Here is a 20,977-nt window from a genome sequence, read left to right on the forward strand (position 1 = left end):
GGACTTTTGGAAGGCTATTCTAAAACCTTCATTCTAGCCTGATTTAGCCATTCCTTTACCACTTTTGAGGTGTGTTTGGGGTCATTGGGACAAGGAGGATTACCTCCAAATTCTTCAGGACAAGCTAAAATCATCAGCCCGGAGGTCTTGAGTTTCCAATAATTTATACAACTCTTATTTTTTAAACAGTTCCATTTTTGTTTCACCTGACATCACGTGGACAAAGATAAGACCTTCTGGAGGAAAGTTCTGTGGTCAGATGAAACAAAAACGGAGCTGTTTGGCCACAATACCCAGCAATATGTTTGGAGGGAGAAAAGGTGAGGCCTTTAATCCCCGGAACACCATTCCTACCGTCAAGCATGGTGGTGGTAGTATTATGCTCTGGGCCTGTTTTGCTGCCAATGGAACTGCTGCTTTAAATGGGACAATGAAAAAGGAGGATTACCTCCAAATTCTTCAGGACAAGCTAAAATCATCAGCCCGGAGGTTGGGTCTTGGGTGCAGTTGGGTGTTCCAACAGGAAAATGATCCCAAACACACCTCAAAAGTGGTAAAGGAATGGCTAAATCAGGCTAGAATGAAGGTTTTAGAATGGCCTTCCCAAAGTCCTGACTTAAATGTGTGAACAATGCTGAAGAAAAGTCATATGTCCACTGATGTTAAAAAACTCTACACTTGAAATCTATTTTACGTTTCCCCAACGACTTTTATTGTGAAAGTTACTGACTGTTCAGTCCAAGATGGCGGACGACTGGCGTAAACACTCCACAATATATAATAAATACATAGAGCAATATTGCCCCCTTGTGGAACTGTGCCGTCACAACTCCCTCCTCCAACCCATAACAGTCCTGACTTAAACGTCCATGTCAGAAAACCAACACATTTAGCTGAAGTGCACCAATTTTGTCAAGAGGAGTGGTCAAAAATTCAAGCAGAACCTTCATTCTAGCCTGATTTAGCCATTCCTTTACCACTTTTGAGGTGTGTTTGGGGTCATTGTCCTGTTGGAACACCCAACTGCGCCCAAGACCCAACCTCCGGGCTGATGATTTTAGCTTGTCCTGAAGAATTTGGAGGTAATCCTACATTTACTCTCTGTAAAGCACCAGTTCCATTGGCAGCAAAACAGGCCCAGAGCATAATACTACCACCACCATGCTTGACGGTAGGAACGGTGTTCCTGGGATTAAAGGCCTCAACTTTTCTCCTCCAAACATATTGCTGGGTATTGTGGCCAAACAGCTCCATTTTTTGTTTGTTTGTTCGAAAATGGATGGATGGATGTATACTTTTGAATATTGCCCCCTTGTGGAACTGTGCCGTCACAACTCCCTCCTCCAACCCATAACAGTCCTGACTTAAAAGTGTGGACAATGCTGAAGAAACAAGTCCATGTCAGAAAACCAACAAATTTGCACCAATTTTGTCAAGAGGAGTGGTCAAGTGGTCAAGCAGAAGCTTGTGGATGGCTACCAAAAAGCGCCTTATTGCAGGTCAACTTGCCAAGGGACATGTAAGCAAATGTTAACATTGCTGTATGTATACTTTTGACCCTCACATTTTCAGTAGAGCCATAATAAATTCATAAAAGAAGCAAACTTCATGAATGTATATATATATATATATATATATATATATATATATATATATATATATATATATATATATATATATATATATATATATATATATATATATATATATATATATTTTTTTTTTTTAAAATGAAATAAGTTTATTTCGGTCATATAATCAACCATTAACCATTGTGTGTGACAGTACAGTACAAATTATACATATATAACAATCATACACATTTACACACAAAAAGAAAAGTAAAGAAAAAGCATGAGCGAAAAAGGAATAGGCCGAAGCCAAGGCTTATATTTGCCTATCCTATACCTTCACTGAAAATAAGATTCCCTCGAACATCAACATTAAAAAGAAAAAAAATCAATGGGATGAAAGTAATCGTTGCTATATTTTATAATTTTCAATTATTTCACCTTTCAATGTTTTCTTAAACCTTAACAAAGAAGTACATGTCTTCAACTCGTCACTGAGCTTGTTCCACCATTTAACTCCTAAAACTGAAATACATTTGTATTTTGTATTCCTTCTTGCTTTACATATTTCAAAAACCAATATCCCCCGTAAATGATAGTTTTCTCCTCTTAATGTAAATAAGCTAAGAATACAAGCTGGAAGGCTGTTGTTCTTTACTCCAAACATAATTTCCATTGTTTTTAAAAACACAATATCTGAAAATTTTAACACATTAGAACTTATAAATAATGGATTGGTATGTTCATAGTAGCACGCTTTGTGTATTATTCTAATGACCCTTTTTTGAAGTTTAATTATTGGGTCTACGTTTGTTTTATAAACATTTCCCCAAACTTCAACACAATATGTTAAATATGGAAAAATAAAAGAATAATATAACATATGCAGACATTTATTATTCAGCATGTGTTTTACTTTATAAAGAATAGCAATGGATTTGGATATTTTTCCCTTTATATATTCAATATGCGGTTTCCAACATAATTTATGATCAATTATTATTATTATATATCACCATATATAATTTTGCACAGAAACGATAATAGAACAATTTCAAATCAGGTTACGAAAACTCATAATTTAGCTGCAGACATACAGTACAGGCCAATAGTTTGGACACACCTTCTCCTCATTCAATGTGTTTTCTTTATTTTCATGACTATTTACATTGTAGATTGTCACATCTAAACTACGAATGAACACATGTGGAGTTATATACTTCACAAAAAAAGGTGAAATAACTGAAAACATGTTTTATATTCTAGTTTCTTCAAAATAGCCACCCTTGGCTCCGATTACTTTTTCGCACACTCTTGGCATTCTCTCCATAAATATACTTTAAATATATTTAAATAAAAGCTCTGCCTTGTTTTTTTATGAACATGTAGGCCTACTACGCTACAGTATTTTAATGTTGGTCATTAAGGTGGTACTTTGTGAAAAATGTGTGAGAACCACTTGTCTATGTCGTGCAACCCACAGGCACCACTTACCACCACATATGAGGTACCACTATTTGACTCTGTCTGTCATATAAATGCCATTATTTTTCTCACAGGCGTCCCTATCTGTCATATAAATGCTGCCATGTGCCATATACCAGTGGTCCCCAACCACCGGGCCGCGGCCCGGTACCGGTCTGCGGACCGATTGGTGCACAAGAAATAAAAAAAATTTAAAAAAAATGTTTTTATTTTATTTTATTTTTTTTATGAAATCAACATAAAAAACACAATATATACATTCTATATCAATATAGATCAATACAGTCTGCAGGGATACAGTCCGTAAGCACACATGATTGTATTTATTTATGTAAAAAAAAAAAAAAAAAAAATTTTTTTTTTTTTTTATGAAATCAACATAAAAAACACAATATATACATTATATATCAACATAGATCAATACAGTCTGCAGGGATACAGTCCGTAAGCACACATGATTGTATTTATTTATGTAAAAAAAAAAAAAAAAAAAATTTTTTTTTTTTTTTTTTTTTTTACATACCCCCCCCCCCCCCCCCCCCCCCACCGGTCCGTGGGACACATTTTCAAGAGTTGACCGGTCCGCAGCTACAAAAAGGTTGGGGACCACTGCCATATACTGTATAGTACAGGGGTCGGCAACCCGCGGCTCCGGAGCCGCATGCGGCTCCTTGACCACTCTGATGCGGCTCAGCTACATACGTGCCGACTCCCCCGATTTTCCCAGGAGAATTATGGATCTCAGTGTCTCTCATAGATTACTACCAGGGAAACAATAATCCTATTTACACTCTAATTACTAAATAAAGGGTGTGCCCTAATTGCACTGCAGTAATTGTCCTTTATAGCATTTACATACAGCGTGCCAGTCCAGCCACATGTTGCATGATGTTATTACTTGCACACACAGGAGACAGCAAAGCATACTTAGTCATCAGCCACACAGCTTACACTGACGGTAGCCGTATCAAACAACTTTAACATTGTTACGTTACAAATATGCGCCACACTGTGAACCCACACCAAAAAAGAATGAAAAACACATTTCTGGAGAACATCCCACCGTAACACAACATAAACACAACACAACCATTACCCAGAATCCCATGCAGCCCTAACTCTTCCGGTCTACATTATACACCCCCGCTACCACCAAATCCCCCCACACATCAACCCCCCCCCCCCCCCCCCCCCTCTCCGTGCGCTGGTTGAGCGGAAGAGTTAGGGCTGCATGGGATTCTGGGTATTGGTACCGTCAGTGTAAGATGTGTGGCTGCTGAAGTAGTAGCCTTGCTGTCACTTATGTGAGCAAGCTGAAATTGCATTCTACGTGTGGTCGAGCAGGTACACTGTTAGGGCAGACTGTAGAGGGCGCCAAATGCAGTGTCATCACGCTCTGATATTCGGGAGTCTCCCGGGAAAAATGAGAGGGTTGGCAAGTATGATGCTATCAAGCGCCATTCATTCAAAACTCGTGGGCTGCACTAACACCAAATTTCCACATTAAAGTGCGTGCCGGTACGTGTGTCGGAGACCCCTGGTTAACATAGCACAAAGCATTAAAGCTTTGTATGCGGTGTTTTTCATTTTAAATTCTTTTTGTGGCTCCCATTACTTTCTTTAATTTGTGAAACTTGCCAAAATGGCTCTTTGAGTGGTAAAGGTTGCCGACCCCTGGTATAGTAGATGATTCTAGGCTTATTGCGGTGAGACATGAAATATGCAAGGACCTTTGACCTGACTTACTTGTCCATGGAGCCCACTGTGTAGAAAACCATCGGGAACCAGCAGATTGCTTCCAGGAAGTCTGCCTCGGGTCTGCATTGATCAAAACAGTTCATATTTTAAACATGCCAACCCTTTCAATTCAACACATTCATAATAATACTGGATTTGATTAGATATATAACACTTTTTTCTATATACCGTATTTTTCGGACTATAAGGCGCACTAATGTACGGAATAATTTTGGTTGTGCTCGCCGACCTCGGAGCTATTTTATTTGGTACATGGTGTAATGATAAGTGTGACCAGTAGATGGCAGTCACACATAAGAGATAGGTGTAGACTGCAATATGACTGAAGTAAACAACACCAACAGTTTATAGGTTCCATTGAGAATATAGAACATTACACACGGCGCTCAAAAATCGGTCAAAATGTTTTTAGTAGGACTTTGGTAAGCTATGAAGCCACACCAGGCAGCTACAACCCTAAACTAACACCCTCCCCGGATTGCTAATAATCAAATGTAAACAATCAAATGCAGATACTTTTTCTTATACCTTCTGATCTCTCTCTCTCTCTCTCTCTCTCTCTCTCTCTCTCTCTCTCTCTCTCTCTCTCTCTCTCTCTCTCTCTCTCTCTCTCTATGTCCACTACTTGATGTCCATATCCTACCCCCCCCCCCTCCAGAGAAGGCGTCTCCACTGCTCTAGAGTCCAGTGGTGATGTCCTTTACACCACTGCATCCCACGCTTTGCATTGGACTTGGTGATGTATGGCTTAGATGCAGCTGCCCGGCCATGGAAAGCCATTCCATGAAGCTCTCTGCGTACTGTACGTGGGCTAATTGGACGGTGACATGAAGTTTGGAGCTCTGTAGCAAGTGACTGTGCAGAAAGTCTTTGCACTATGCTGACCTCTCTGTCAGTTTACCTGACCTACCACTTGGTGGCTGAGTTGCTGTTGTTCCCCAAACTCTTCACTTTTCTTATGATAAAGTTGACATTGGAATATTTAGGAGCGAGGACATTTCAGGACTGGATTTGTTGCACAGGTGGCATCCTATGACAGTTCCACGCTGGAAATCATTGAAAGCGGCCCATTCTTTCACAAATGTTTGTAGAAACAGTCTCCATGCCTAAGTGCTTGATTTGATACACCGGGCCAAGTGATTAGGACACCTGATTCTCATCATTTGGATGGCTGGTGACGGAACCAGATCTTTTGCATGTGTCCATATTTAAGTGTTACTTCTTTTGTATCTCCTATAGTCATATTTTCTTCAGCTAATGTTTCGTCTGGTACAAAGTGCTGGCATTAGAGTGTCCTTGCTGAGAGAATTTTGTCTCTGTTGAGACTCCCATAACATTCCTGAGATAATGGCACAAAGCGGTGCTGGGCTGGCAGACAGCAGGTGGGGAGGAGGGGGGTGGAACGGAGCGTCTCTGGGGGGGTGGGAGCGAGGGACGGAGGGAAGAACACAGCACTTCCGTGGGTTTGGGAGAAGATCGATCTTGGCTGGGCTAGGGAACGCTTCTGTACTGGATTGGTCTCATGTTTATTGTCTTCAAAGCTCTGAGAATAAACCACAAAATACCAACTACTGCCTGGCGATCAATTTAAACTTCAGCTTATGTGCCATAACAAGAACTTGGGAGTGACCAGCAGCTTAAAGGCCTACTGAAATGATTTTTTTTTATTTAAGCGGGGATAGCAGATCTATTCTATGTGTCATACTTGATCATTTTGCGATATTGCCATATTTTTGCTGAAAGGATTTAGTATAGAACAACGACGATAAAGATCGCAACTTTTGGTATCTGATAAAAAAAAGGCTTGCCCCTACCGGAAGTAGCGTGACGTAGTCAGTTGAACATATACGCAAAGTTCCCTATTGTTTACAATGATGGCCGCATGAAGTGAGAGAGATTCGGACCGAGAAAGCGACAATTTCCCCATTAATTTGAGCGAGGATGAAAGATTTGTGGATGAGGAAAGTGCAAGTGAAGGACTAGTGGGGAGTTGAAGCTATTCAGATAGGGAAGATGCTGTGAGAGCCGGGGGTGACCTGATATTCAGCTGGGAATGACTACAACAGTAAATAAACACAAGACATATATATACTCTATTAGCCACAACACAACCAGGCTTATATTTAATATGCCACAAATTAATCCTGCATAAAAACACCTCAGTGTTTGTTATGCTAGCTCCTAGCTCCTCTGCTAGCTCATCAGCATTTTTATTGCACGGCCCCAAAGTGTCCAGCATTTCACAAATCATCTTCTCCGAGGCCCAAAATAGCTCAGTTATGCCCCCACTGGAGAACAGGAAGCAGTTTCCCCACCCGAGCTGAGATTTATGGTGCGATGTTACGCCCTCAGCAGCAGTTGTGAGCAGCATGACGCACGCCTCTGCTTACCAAATTTGCCAAATAAAAAAAAGAAAGGTGTTGACTCACATGCTCTCCAGCAGCAGCACGATGGGGTTCAGCTCCTTCCTGGGCCGGTAGTACGCCCGCAGAGGCACGATGAAGTTGTAAAGGCCGTTGCCCGCACTTTCAGCCGACACGATGATCAGCTTGTTCTTGAAGCCGTAAGAGCGGGCGTCCTCCAGCGGGATGTGGTGACAAGCCTGGTGGAGGAGGAGGAATACCACACTTGGACTATCACCATCGGATTTACCATGTACAGTTGTGGTTTAAAAGTGTACATTGTTAGAATAATTATGTATATATTATCACTTTAGTATGCTTAAAATCCATTGCTTTAGTTATTAGCTATTGTGCTCAAGTTAGACTTTTCTAATCTATGCAAGGACAAAACTTCTTGTCTGAGGGGTGGCCTCAGCCACAGATGTTGTCTTTGTTTTAGCCCGCTAACAGCCAAGGACTTCAACGACCTCAACGAAGATAAGACGACAGCACGCAGACGAAGCAGAGACGTCAAGGACCTCAACGAAGATAAGATGACAACACGCAGACGAAGCGGGGACAAGGCGAAATCACAAGGCCCCCAGCACATTCCGTCACGTATTGTGCGTCCTGGACCTGCTTATTATGTATATATTCGTATATATGTTAGATTTTTTTTTATAGCTATATTAGTCTATTTATACCTGCATTGCCCTTTCCATCATTGTAACTGAGCTACTGTGTTGAACAATTTCCCTTGTAGATCATTAAAGTTTGTCTAAGTCTAAGTCTAAGTCTTTGCATGATATATGTGACCACTCCTTTTAGAGGCGGCCTCAGTGATGTCGACTGTGGAACTCCTGAATAAATAGAGGGACGCGGGAGCTGAACCTTAGAGCGTAGGGCGAGACTGTGACTAAGTGTGCGCGGCTCCATGCGTTCTCCTCATGAGCTAAATTGAACTCTGCCTCTGCATGATTCCTTGCTTCTTGTCTGTTTAATAGATGTCATCAGTGCTTGAACCTGACAACATACACTTGTAAAGAACATCATGTCATGGCTGTCTGGAGTTTACAATCATTTCTTATATTTTTGTGATGTAGTGATTGGAGCACATACTTGTTGCTCACAAAAAAACATTCATGAAGTTTGCTTCTTTTATGAATTTATTATGGCTCTACTAGTCAAAAGTATACATACAGCAATGTTAATATTTGCTTACATGTCCCTTGGCAAGTTGACCTGCAATAAGGCGCTTTTGGTAGCCATCCACAAGCTTCTGCTTGACCACTTGACCACTAAATTGCTGCAGTTCAGCTAAACGTGTTGCTTTTCTGACATGGACTTGTTTCTTCAGCATTGTCCACACCTTTAAGTCAGGACTTTGGGAAGGCCAAAACAAAAATGGAGCTGTTTGGCCACAATACCCAGCGATATGTTATGGAAGAGAAAAGGTGAGGCCTTTAATCCCAGGAACACAATTCCTACCGTCAAGCATGGTGGTGGTAGTATTATGCTCTGGGCCTTTTTTGCTGCCAATGGAACTGCTGCTTTACAGAGAGTAAATGGAGGATTAGCTCCAAAGTGTTCAGGACAAGCTAAAATCATCAGCCCGGAGGTTGGGTCTTGGGCGCAGTTGGGTGTTCCAACAGGACAATGACCCCAAACACACCTCAAAAGTGGTAAAGGAATGGCTGAATCAGGCTAGAACATGCCTGGGCAATTATTTTGACTCGGGGGGCCACATTTAGAGGAAAAAAATGTGTCTGGGGGCCGGTATATCTAGTCTTAGGAACACTAATACAAAACCTCACAATAATGTCTGATTGAATGCTAAAAACGTTATGACAGACCGCCTTTAGACTTAGACTTAGACAAACTTTAATGATCCGCAAGGGAAATTGTTCAACACAGTAGCTCAGTTACAATGATGGAAAGGACAATGCAGGTATAAATAGACTAATATAGCCAAAAAAAACAACCAAAAAAATTTTTTAACATATATACGAATATATACATAATATGTGTACAGAGTAATTTATATACAGATATATTATATTATGTCTATAACATATATACAATATAAACCAATGACCATGTACAATATTACAGTATATACAGTCTATACGACAGCAGCAGCATAAAATGGAGAATAGGTCCAGCAGGAAATAGAAAATAGACATTATAAACAAAGAGAAGTAGCTAACATACGTAGCTACATAACGTACGGAAAAACGTACTGGCATTTTACATTTTTCTATGAAGGATAAAACACTGAATATTGACAAAATATGAACGTCACACCCCCTTTCCATCCACATATTTTACAATCGAGTGAAACGCGACAAAAATGCAACAAACGGTGAAGTATGAACGTGAAGGGTACAAAATAAACACACCTACAGTCTGATATATCACTAAGCTTTAGAACTTTGTTGTGAAAATCTCCTTCCACGTCTGTGGAAACGCTTCCCGCCCACACTGCTCGGTGCCTCGTCTGAGCTGCTGTGACGTAGATTACCATAGTAACTAATTACATGACCATAGTAACTAATTACATGACCATAGTAACTAATTAGATGACCATAGTAACTAATTAGATGACCATAGTAACTAATTACATGACCATAGTAACTAATTAGATTACCATAGTAACTAATTACATGACCATAGTAACCAATTAGATGACCATAGTAACTAATTACATGACCATAGTAACTAATTAGATGACCATAGTAACTAATTACATGACCATAGTAACTAATTAGATTACCATAGTAACTAATTACATGACCATAGTAACTAATTAGATGACCATAGTAACTAATTAGATGACCATAGTAACTAATTACATGACCATAGTAACTAATTAGATTACCATAGTAACTAATTACATGACCATAGTAACTAATTACATGACCATAGTAACTAATTAGATTACCATAGTAACTAATTACATGACCATAGTAACTAATTAGATTACCATAGCAACTAATTACATGACCATAGTAACTAATTAGATGACCATAGTAACTAATTAGATTACCATAGTAACTAATTACATGACCCTAGTAACTAATTAGATGACCATAGTAACTAATTACATGACCATAGTAACTAATTACATGACCCTAGTAACTAATTAGATTACCATAGTAACTAATTACATGACCATAGTAACTAATTACATGACCATAGTAACTAATTAGATTACCATAGTAACTAATTACATGACCATAGTAACTAATTAGATGACCATAGTAACTAATTAGATTACCATAGTAACTAATTACATGACCATAGTAACTAATTAGATGACCATAGTAACTAATTAGATTACCATAGTAACTAATTACATGACCATGGTAACTAATTAGATTACCATAGTAACTAATTACATGTCCATAGTAACTAATTAGATGACCATAGTAACTAATTAGATTACTATAGTAACTAATTACATGCCCATAGTAACTGGTATATCATCCAAAAGCGCAGATTCCAACCATTTAAATACTTTGTCAATGTCCCTTGGCAAGTTGACCTGCAATAAGGCGCTTTTGGGAGCCATCCACAAGCTTCTGCTTGACCACTTGACCACTCCTCTTGACAAAATTGGTGCAGTTCAGCTAAATGTGTTGCTTTTCCTGGCATTAACTTATTTCTTCAGCATTGTCCACACCTTTAAGTCAGGACTTTGGGAAGGCCATTCTAAAACCTTCAGTCTAGCCTGATTTAGCCATTCCTTTACCACTTTTGAGGTGTGTTTGGGGTCATTGTCCACAAGCTTCTGCTTGAATTTTTGACCACAAAATTGCTGCAGTTCAGCTAAATGTGTTGCTTTTCTGACATGGACTTGTTTCTTCAGCATTGTCCACACGTTTAAGTCAGGACTGTTATGGGGTTGGAGGAGGGAGTTGTGACGGCACAGTTCCACGAGGGGGCAATATTGCTCTATGTATTTATTATATGTTGTGGAGTGTTTACGCCAGTCGTCCGCCATTTTGGACTGCACAGTCAGTAACTTTCACAGTAAAAGTTGTTGGGGAAACAAGAAATAGATTTAAACTGTAGAGTTTTTAAACATCAGTGGACATATGACTTTTTTGTCTTCAGCATTGTCCACACCTTTAAGTCAGGACTTTGGGAAGGCCATTCTAAAACCTTCATTCTAGCCTGATTTAGCCATTCCTTTACCACTTTTGAGGTGTGTTTGGGGTCATTGTCCTGTTGGAACACCCAACTGCGCCCAAGACCCAACCTCCGGGCTGATGATTTTAGCTTGTCCTGAAGAATTTGGAGCTAATCCTCCATTTACTCTCTGTAAAGCAGCAGTTCCATTGGCAGCAAAACAGGCCCAGAGCATAAAACTACCACCACCATGCTTGACGGTAGGCATGGTGTTCCTGGGATTAAAGGCCTCACCTTTTCTCCTCCAAACATATTGCTGGGTATTGTGGCCAAACAGCTCCATTTTTGTTTCATCTGACCACAGAACTTTCCTCCAGAAGGTCTTATCTTTGTCCATGTGATCAGCAGCAAACTTTAGACGATCTTTAAAGGCCTACTGAAAGCCACTACTAGCGACCACGCAGTCTGATAGTTTATATATCAATGATGAAATCTTAACATTGCAACACATGCCAATACGGCCGGGTTAACTTATAAAGTGACATTTTAAATTTCCCGCTAAACTTCCGCTTGAAAAGGTCTATGTATGATGACGTATGCGCGTGACGTCAATGGTTGAAATGGAAGTATTCGGACACATTGAATCCAATACAAAAAAGCTCTGTTTTCATCTCATAATTCCACAGTATTCTGGACATCTGTGTTGGTGAATCTTTTGCAATTTGTTTAATGAACAATGGAGACTGCGAAGAAGAAAGTTGTAGGTGAGATCGGTGTATTAGCGGCAGGCTGCAGCAACACAACCAGGAGGACTTTGACTTGGATAGCAGACGCGCTATCCGATGCTAGCCGCCGGCCGCACGGATGATCGGGTGAAGTCCTTCGTTGCTCCGTCGATCGCTGGAACGTAGGTGAGCACGGGTGTTGATGAGCAGATGAGGGCTGGCGTAGGTGGATAGCTAATGTTTTTATCATAGCTCTGTGAGGCCCCGTAGCTAAGTTAGCTTCAATGGCGTCGTTAGCAACAGCATTGTTAAGCTTTGCCAGGCTGGGAATTATTAACCGTGTAGTTACATGTCCATGGTTTAATAGTATTGTTGATTTATAGTCTATCCTTCCAGTCAGGGGTTTATTTATTTTGTTTATATCTTCATTTGAGCTCGATGCTATCACGTTAGCTTCGCCGATGTATTGTCGTGGAGATAAAAGTCACGGTAAATGTCCATTTCGCGTTCTCGACTCTCATTTTCAAGAGGATATAGTATTCCAGGTGGTTTAAAATACAAATCCGTGATCCACAATAGAAAAAGGAGAGAGTGTGGAATCCAATGAGCCAGAGGACGGCCAACGGTTCCAAGTGCTTACCTTGTCCATGCGCAGGCAGCAAAAAGGCATCTTTTCTTGCAGAAGGTGGCAAAGGGCAGGAGAGCTACCGATGTATGGAGAGTTGAGCGGGTAGCCCTTCACCCACCTGCAGCACACGCTCACAGTTACCCTTGGACCACGTCTAAAGTGCACCTTCAAAGTACTCACTCGCAGTGTCTGCCCCACCAGTGGGCGCTCTCATCTTTGTCGCCATTATCTCTGCTCTCTTCTCCTCCCTCGTCCTCCGACTGGTCCCCCAGGAGGTCAAAAGTGGGGTTGCTGACGCCGTCCACCAGCTCCAGGACGGGTGCGATGCTGTGCCGTCGCTCCTCGGCCGAGTCCGCCGGCGCAGGCAAGGCCAGAGTGTTGGGGCCGCTCATCTCCGTCCTGGAGCTGCTCCGGCTGCCGGGCCCCGTGCTCCCCGGCTCTGGACCTTCTGGGCTGCTGTCGCTGGAATCCTGCAGGTCGATTGCCACTGTGCCTAACAAGGGACACCAGAGCTCACTGGTATATTGCACTTAAGGCAAGGCAAGGCAAGGCAACTTTATTTGTATAGCGCTTTTCATACACAAGGCAGACTCAAAGTGCTTCACAGACAACAAAGTGAAATGAAAGAAAATAAAAGCAAAATTAAAATGCAGACAATAAAAATAAAAACAGTGCAGACGTTAAAAGTTAAAAGATTAAAAGATTTAGCTGAAAGCTAAGGTGAACATAAAAGTCTTCAGTCTAGTTTTAAAAGTAGTGAGAGTTGGGGAGAGTCTGACATCTTCAGGAAGTTTATTCCAGCTATGTGTTGCATAGTGACTGAATGATGATCTCCCTTGATTTGAGTTTACTCTTGGAACCGCTAACAGATTGGTCTCAGAAGATCTTAGTGATCTAGAGGGCGTATATAGTGGGAGCATATCAGTGATATACTTGGGCCCTAGACCATGTAGTGATTTATATGTGAGCAGGAGGATTTTGAAATCTATTCTCTGATGTACAGGGAGCCAATGTAAGGATTTAAGAATTGGTGTAATGTGCTCACATTTTTTGGTCTTTGTTAGAACTCTAGCAGCAGCGTTCTGAACAAGCTGTAGCTGCCTGACAGTTTTTTTGGGAAGACCTGCAAGGAGACCATTACAATAGTCTAGCCTACTGGTAATAAAGGCATGTACAAGTTTTTCTAAGTCTTGAGCTGACATGAGCCCTCTAAGTCTTTTTACATTTTTGAGGTGATAGTAGGCCGATTTTGTTACTGATTTGATGTGACTGTCGAAATGTAAATCAGAATCTAAAATAACCCCAAGATTTCTGGCTTTATTTGAGGTTTTCAGGGACAGTGATTGAAGGTGTTGGATGACTTTAAACCTTTCTTTTTTAGCACCAAAAACAATTATCTCAGTTTTATCTTCATTTAGTTGTAGGAAATTTTGGCACATCCAGTGTTTGACTTGCTCAATGCACTGGCACAGAAGATCTATGGGGCGATAGTCATTTGGTGATAGCGCTACATAGATTTGGGTGTCATCGGCATAGCAATGATGGTCAATGTTATTATTTTGCATGATTTGTCCTAGTGGGAGCATATAGATGTTAAATAAAGTCGGCCCCAAGATTGAACCTTGGGGGACTCCACACGTTACGTTGGTTGGTTCTGATACAAAGTCACCAATGGAAACAAAATAGTTCCTATCTTGTAGATATGACTTGAACCAGCTTAAAACTGTGCCTGAGATCCCCACCCAGTTTTCCAACCTGTCCAAAAGTATTGAGTGGTCGACAGTGTCAAATGCAGCACTGAGGTCCAAAAGCATTAATACTGAAGTTTTGCCAGAGTCTGTGTTTAGACGGATGTCATTTATAACTTTAAGAAGGGCCGTCTCTGTGCTATGAAGAGGTCGAAATCCTGACTGGAAGTTGTTGTGGCAGCCAGTAGAAGCCAAGAAGTGATTTAGTTGTTGGAGGACAACTTTCTCAATTATTTTACTTATGAATGGTAGATTTGAAATTGGTCTGTAGTTGTTGATAACAGAGGCATCTAGGCTCTGCTTTTTTAGAAGAGGTTTAATGACTGCAGTTTTGAAAGCCTTCGGGAAATTGCCCGATTTAATAGAATTATTAACTATTAACTATTTAAGGCAGACCTTGTCATATTAAGACCAGGGACACCAAAGCTCACTGGTATATTGCACTTAAGGCAGACCTGGTCATATTAAGACCAGGGACACCAAAGCTCAGTGGTATATTGCACTTAAGGCAGACCTGGTCATATTAAGACCAGGGACACCAAAGCTCAGTGGTATATTGCACTTAGGGCAGACCTGGTCATATTAAGACCCGGGACACCAAAGCTCAGTGGTATATTGCACTTAAGGCAGACCTGGTCATATTAAGACCCGGGGGCCAAAGCTCAGTGGTATATTGCACTTAAGGCAGACCTGGTCATATTAAGACCCGGGGGCCAAAGCTCAGTGGTATATTGCACTTAAGGCAGACCTGGTCATATTAAGACCAGGGACACCAAAGCTCAGTGGTATATTGCACTTAGAACAGACCTGGTCATATTAAGACCCGGGACACCAAAGCTCAGTGGTATATTGCACTTAAGGCAGACCTGGTCATATTAAGACCCGGGGGCCACATGCGGCCCGTTAAACTTTTCAATCTGGCCCGCCGGACATTCCCTAATAACTGTTTAGATGTTTAAGATGTTGGGCGGTATAGCTCGGTTGGTAGAGTGGCCGTGCCATCAACCTGAGGGTTGCAGGTTCGATCCCCGCTTCCGCCATCCTAGTCACTGCCGTTGTGTCCTTGGGCAAGACACTTTACCCACCTGCTCTCAGTGCCACCCACACTGGTTTAAATGTAACTTAGATATTGGGTTTTCACTATGTAAAGCGCTTTGAGTCACTAGAGAAAAGCGCTATATAAATATAATTCACTTCACTTCACTTCACTAAAGTGTAGCTGCCATTATGATGTCACTCATGTTTTATAATCACCTTCAACTATACTAAGTCTTTACATGCTTGGAATCTGCATCATCTAATTAGTTACTATGTCATCTAATTAGTTACTATGTCATCTAATTAGTTACTATGCTCATCTAACGAGTTACTATGCTCATCTAATTAGTTACTATGCTCATCTAATTAGTTACTATGGTCATCTAACTAGTTACTATGGTCATCTAATTAGTTACTATGCTCATCTAATTAGTTACTATGGTCATCTAACTAGTTACTATGGTCATCTAATTAGTTACTATGGTCATCTAATTAGTTACTATGCTCATCTAATTAGTTACTATGGTCATCTAATTAGTTACTATGCTCATCTAATTAGTTACTATGGTCATCTAACTAGTTACTATGGTCATCTAATTAGTTACTATGCTCATCTAATTAGTTACTATGCTCATCTAATTAGTTACTATGGTCATCTAATTAGTTACTATGGTCATATAATTAATTACTATGCTCATCTAATTTGTTATTATGCTCATCTAATTAGTTACTATGGTCATTTAATTAGTTACCATGCTCATCTAATTAGTTACTATGCTCATCTAATTAGTTACTATGGTCATCTAATTAGTTACTATGCTCATCTAATTAGTTAATATGCTCATCTAATTAGTTACTATGCTTATCTAATTAGTTACTATGCTCATTTAATTAGTTACTATGCTCATCTAATGAGTTACTATGGTAACCTAATTAGTTACTATGGTCATCTAATTAGTTACTATGCTCATCTAATTAGTTACTATGATAACCTAATTAGTTACTATGGTCATTTAATTAGTTACTATGCTCATCTAATTAGTTAATATGGTCATCTAATGAGTTACTATGGTCATCTAATTAGTTACAAAGGACATCTAATTAGTTACTATGGTCATCTAATTAGTTACTATGGTCATCTAATTAGTTACAAATGACATCTAAATTACTATGGTCATCTAATTAGTTACTATGGTAAACAAATTAGTTACTATGGTCATCTAATTAGTTACTATGGTCATCTAATGAGTTACTATGGTCATGTAATTAGTTACAAAGGACATCTAATTAGTTACTATGGTCATCTAATTAGTTACAAAGGACATCTAATTAGTTACTATGGTCATCTAATTAGTTACTATGGTCATCTAATTAGTTACAAATGACATCTAAATTACTATGGTCATGTAATTAGTTACTATGGTCATCTAATTAGTTACTATGGTCATCTAATTAGTTACTATGGTAGTCTAATTAGTTATTATGGTAATATAATTAGCTACTATTGTCATCTAATTAGCTACTATGGTAATCTAATTAGTTACTTTGGTAATGTAATTAGTTACTATGGTCATCTAATGAGTTACTATGGTCATCTAATGTAATTAGTTACTATGGTCATCTAATGAGTTGCTATGGTCATCTAATGAGTTACTATGGTCATCTAATGTAATTAGTTACTATGGCCATCTAATTAGTTACAATTCTTGCCCTGATGTGGGATCTGAGCCAGGATGTCGTTGTGCAGCCCTTTGAGACATTGGTGATTTAGGGCTGTATAAGTAAACATTGACTGATTGATTAAGTGTGTGTGGCCTCACTGACCCATGCTGGCGATGATGCTGTGCACTGGTAGGCGGGTGAGTCCGTGGTAAATGGTGGGCTGGACCCCCCTGGTGTGGCCCCCAGCGCTGCCCCATGACGGCTCCCTCTGGCCCCGGACAAATGCAGAGTTCTCCTCTTTGGAGATGTTGATGTAGAAGCAGATGTCAGAGGCCCCCATGATGTGACAGGGCCCGGGGTTCAGCAGGATGTTGCTGGTGTCCAGCCTGCGTACTCCGATCAGACAAACTCCATACCTGTTGCCACGGAGACCAGAGTTCATAGCCGGGCTGCATCCCTGTGTTTTTAGGTAGGACTTACTTCTTGTGAGCGTGGAAGGAGGCGAAGGTGAAACTCTTGCCCTGGTACTCCCCAAAGAACTTGCTCTCCTCCAGGCGGATGTGGTGCACCTCGTTGGCTGAGCACCGGCGATAGGTTCGATGCCATTGGTCCGCAGCACAGGCGCCACCTTCCCTGGAAGATCAATTGAGATTTTTTAAATTTTGTGTACAATTTTACTTTTTCAATCATCCAACACCAAGGGTCCCCCCTTACGACATTTTAGCAAAATATTATAAAGAAATATATAACATTTCTGCCATTTTTAGCTTTTGTCGACACTCCTGATGAGGTTTTGAGACATCTCCTACAACTACAGGACCAGTATTGTGTTGTTGAAGCAAAACTGTTTTTTTAATTTTTGTGTAAGGGTCCCCCCTTATGACATTTTAGCGAAAAAAAGTTTTAGAAAAATATGCATTTTCTGCCATTTTCGGGTTTATGTCATTTTAAGCAATTTTTTCCCCCGAAAAATATAAAATTTCTGCCATTTTTGGGTTTTGTCGACACTCCTGATGAGGTTTTGAGACATCTCCTACAACTACAGGACCAGTATTGTGTTGTTGAAGCAAAACCCATCCATCCATCCATTTTCTACCGCTTGTCCCTTTTTTGGGTCCATTTTTTTTAATTTTTTTTGTAAGGGTCCCCCCTAATGACATTTTAGCGAAAAAAAAAGTTTTAGAAAAATATGCATTTTCTGCCATTTTTGGGTTTTGTCGACACTCCTGATGAGGTTTTCAGACATCTCCTACAACTACAGGACCAGTATTGTGTTGTTGAAGCAAAACCGTTTTTAAAATTTTTGTGTAAAGGTCCCCCCTTATGACATTTTAGCAAATTTTTTTCTCGAAAAATATAACATTTCTGCCATTTTCGGCTTTTGTCGACACTCCTGATGAGGTTTTGAGACAACTCCTACAACTACAGGACCAGTATTGTGCTGTTGAAGCAAAACCAGCAGAAGCCTGTCAAGGCATGGAGAATGACGTCCCTGTCAGAGCTGCTTGATCCACACTCTGATCAGAACATACCCAAGCAGCCTGTCGGAGCCAACATACACTTAAGTGGACAGCGGATATACGGCTGCCGATGCGGAGGCCGTGGGGGTGATAAGAGGAAAGTGTGAGTGAGTGTGGGTGACTTATGTAAGGAGTGTGAAAGTGACTTTACAGCTTGCACAAATGGAATCATTGAATTGCTCATGCATTATTGTCTCAGCTAAATAATAAATAATACATGTGCCAACATCATTGGGGGAAATGTGGGTGTGGAAGCTGAGCAGTAGGGATGTGCACCAATCACATTTAAACTACCAATGCTCTCCAACTGGGTTGAGTTGAGAATGTTTATCTTCTTCTTTGTACTTTGTAAAAAGTTTAAGTGTGAAGAGTTTCTTGAAGTGGATCATATTAGTACATTGTTGGATTGCTTTGCTTCCATCATTTAATTCCACATACTGAAGGTCTTAAGTGTTGTACGTGCGTACAAATGTTTTAAATGACATTTTTCTCTAAGGTTATATGTCTCCTCTTTTATTGAGAAGAATTGTTGGCTACCAGATTATAGTTTGCTTTGTGTGCAAAAATATGTGGTGGAATTTCAGTATTTTTGATTCAATGATTAAAGTGTTTGTATGTTGTCTATATCCAACATGATGTATTATTATAACTCATCTTTTTTGTAACACCGTTAATGAATGAAATTTACTTTTGTAGTTATTTCCCATATTTCTACACAATAACTCAGATATGGTAATCGATACCGGTGCCAATTGTCAGTATTTATGTGTGTGTTAATATATGTTAACTGTTTAATATATATACAGTATATATATATTTTTTAATTTAAGAAGTAACAATGAGCTATTTATAAGTGTGCTGTTTAGTTTGTTATATATTGCTTTGTTATATTTTTGAGTCTCATTTGCAAGTGTTGAATACAGTAAAACCTCTATTTACAGTTATTTCACCTTTTTTTTGTTAAGTACATAACTCCACATGTCAATCAATCATTAATCAAATATAATTTATATAGCCCTAAATCCCGAACATCTCAAAATGGCTGCACAAGCTTCATTCATAGTTTTGATGTGACAATCTACAATGTAAATAGTCATTAAAATAATGAAAACACATTGAATGTGAAGGTGTGTCCAAACTTTTGCCCTGTACTGTACATGGAAAAGTCTAACCCTAACCCCAACCCAAACCCTAACCCTAACCCTAACCACAAACCTAACCCTAACCCCAACCCTAACCCTAACCCTAACTCTAAACCTAACCCTAACCCTAAATCAGGAGCGTCTCAAAGGGCTGCACAAGCTTCATTCATAGTTTTGATGTGACAATCTACAATGTAAATAGTCATGAAAATAATGAAAACACATTGAATGTGAAGGTGTGTCCAAACTTTTGCCCTGTACTGTACATGGAAAAGTCTAACCCTAACCCTAACCCTAACCCCAACCCCAACCCCAACCCTAACCCTAACCTAACCCTAACCCTAAATCAGGAGCGTCTCAAAGGGCTGCACAAGCTTCATTCATAGTTTTGATGTGACAATCTAAAATGTATATAGTCATGAAAATAATGAAAACACATTGAATGAGGTGTGTCCAATCTTTTGCCCTGTACTGTACATGGAAAAGTCTAACCCTAACCCTAACCACAAACCTAACCATAACCCTAACCCTAAATCAGGAGCGTCTCAAAGGGCTGCACAAGCTTCATTCACAGTTTTGATGTGACAATCTACAATGTAAATAGTCATGAAAATAATGAAAACACATTGAATGAGAAGGTGTGTCCAAACTTTTGCCCTGTACTGTACATGGAAAAGTCTAACCCTAACCCCAACCCCAACCCTAACCCTAACCCTAACCCCAACCCTAACCCTAACCCTAAATCAGGAGCGTCTCAAAGGGCTGCACAAGCTTCATTCATAGTTTTGATGTGACAATCTACAATGTAAATAGTCATGAAAATAATGAAAACACATTGAATGAGAAGGTGTGTCCAAACTTTTGCCCTGTACTGTACATGGAAAAGACTAACCCTAACCCTAACCCTAAACCTAACCCTAACCCTAACCTAACCCTAACCCTAAATCAGGAGCGTCTCAAAGGGCTGCACAAGCTTCATTCAAAGTTTTGATGTGACAATCTACAATGTAAATAGTCATGAAAATAATGAAAACACATTGAATGAGAAGGTGTGTCCAAACTTTTGCCCTGTACAGTACGTGGAAAAGTCTAACCCTAACCCTAACCCTAACCCTAACCCTAAATCACGAGCGTCTCAAAGGGCTGCACAAGCTTCATTCATGGTTTTGATATGACAATCTACAATGT

General features: G+C 40.0%; 1 protein-coding gene across 2 annotated transcripts in view; it reads right to left on the bottom strand.

Annotated features, from left to right (window-relative positions):
- The window catches only part of kcnt2b (potassium sodium-activated channel subfamily T member 2b), a 177,175-nt gene that overhangs the window by 16,224 nt on the left and 139,974 nt on the right, over window positions 1-20,977 (bottom strand). For both annotated transcript variants that reach the window (XM_062049865.1, XM_062049864.1), the window contains exons 17-22: window positions 17,608-17,760; window positions 17,290-17,543; window positions 12,860-13,172; window positions 12,692-12,797; window positions 7,244-7,416; window positions 4,803-4,874 (exon numbers count right to left, since the gene is read on the bottom strand). In XM_062049865.1, coding sequence (XP_061905849.1) covers window positions 4,803-4,874; window positions 7,244-7,416; window positions 12,692-12,797; window positions 12,860-13,172; window positions 17,290-17,543; window positions 17,608-17,760 — 1,071 coding nt within the window. The remainder of the gene's footprint in view (window positions 1-4,802; window positions 4,875-7,243; window positions 7,417-12,691; window positions 12,798-12,859; window positions 13,173-17,289; window positions 17,544-17,607; window positions 17,761-20,977) is intronic.

The sequence above is a fragment of the Entelurus aequoreus genome, linkage group LG06 (assembly GCF_033978785.1).
Source record: "Entelurus aequoreus isolate RoL-2023_Sb linkage group LG06, RoL_Eaeq_v1.1, whole genome shotgun sequence".
Taxonomy (NCBI): domain Eukaryota; kingdom Metazoa; phylum Chordata; class Actinopteri; order Syngnathiformes; family Syngnathidae; genus Entelurus; species Entelurus aequoreus.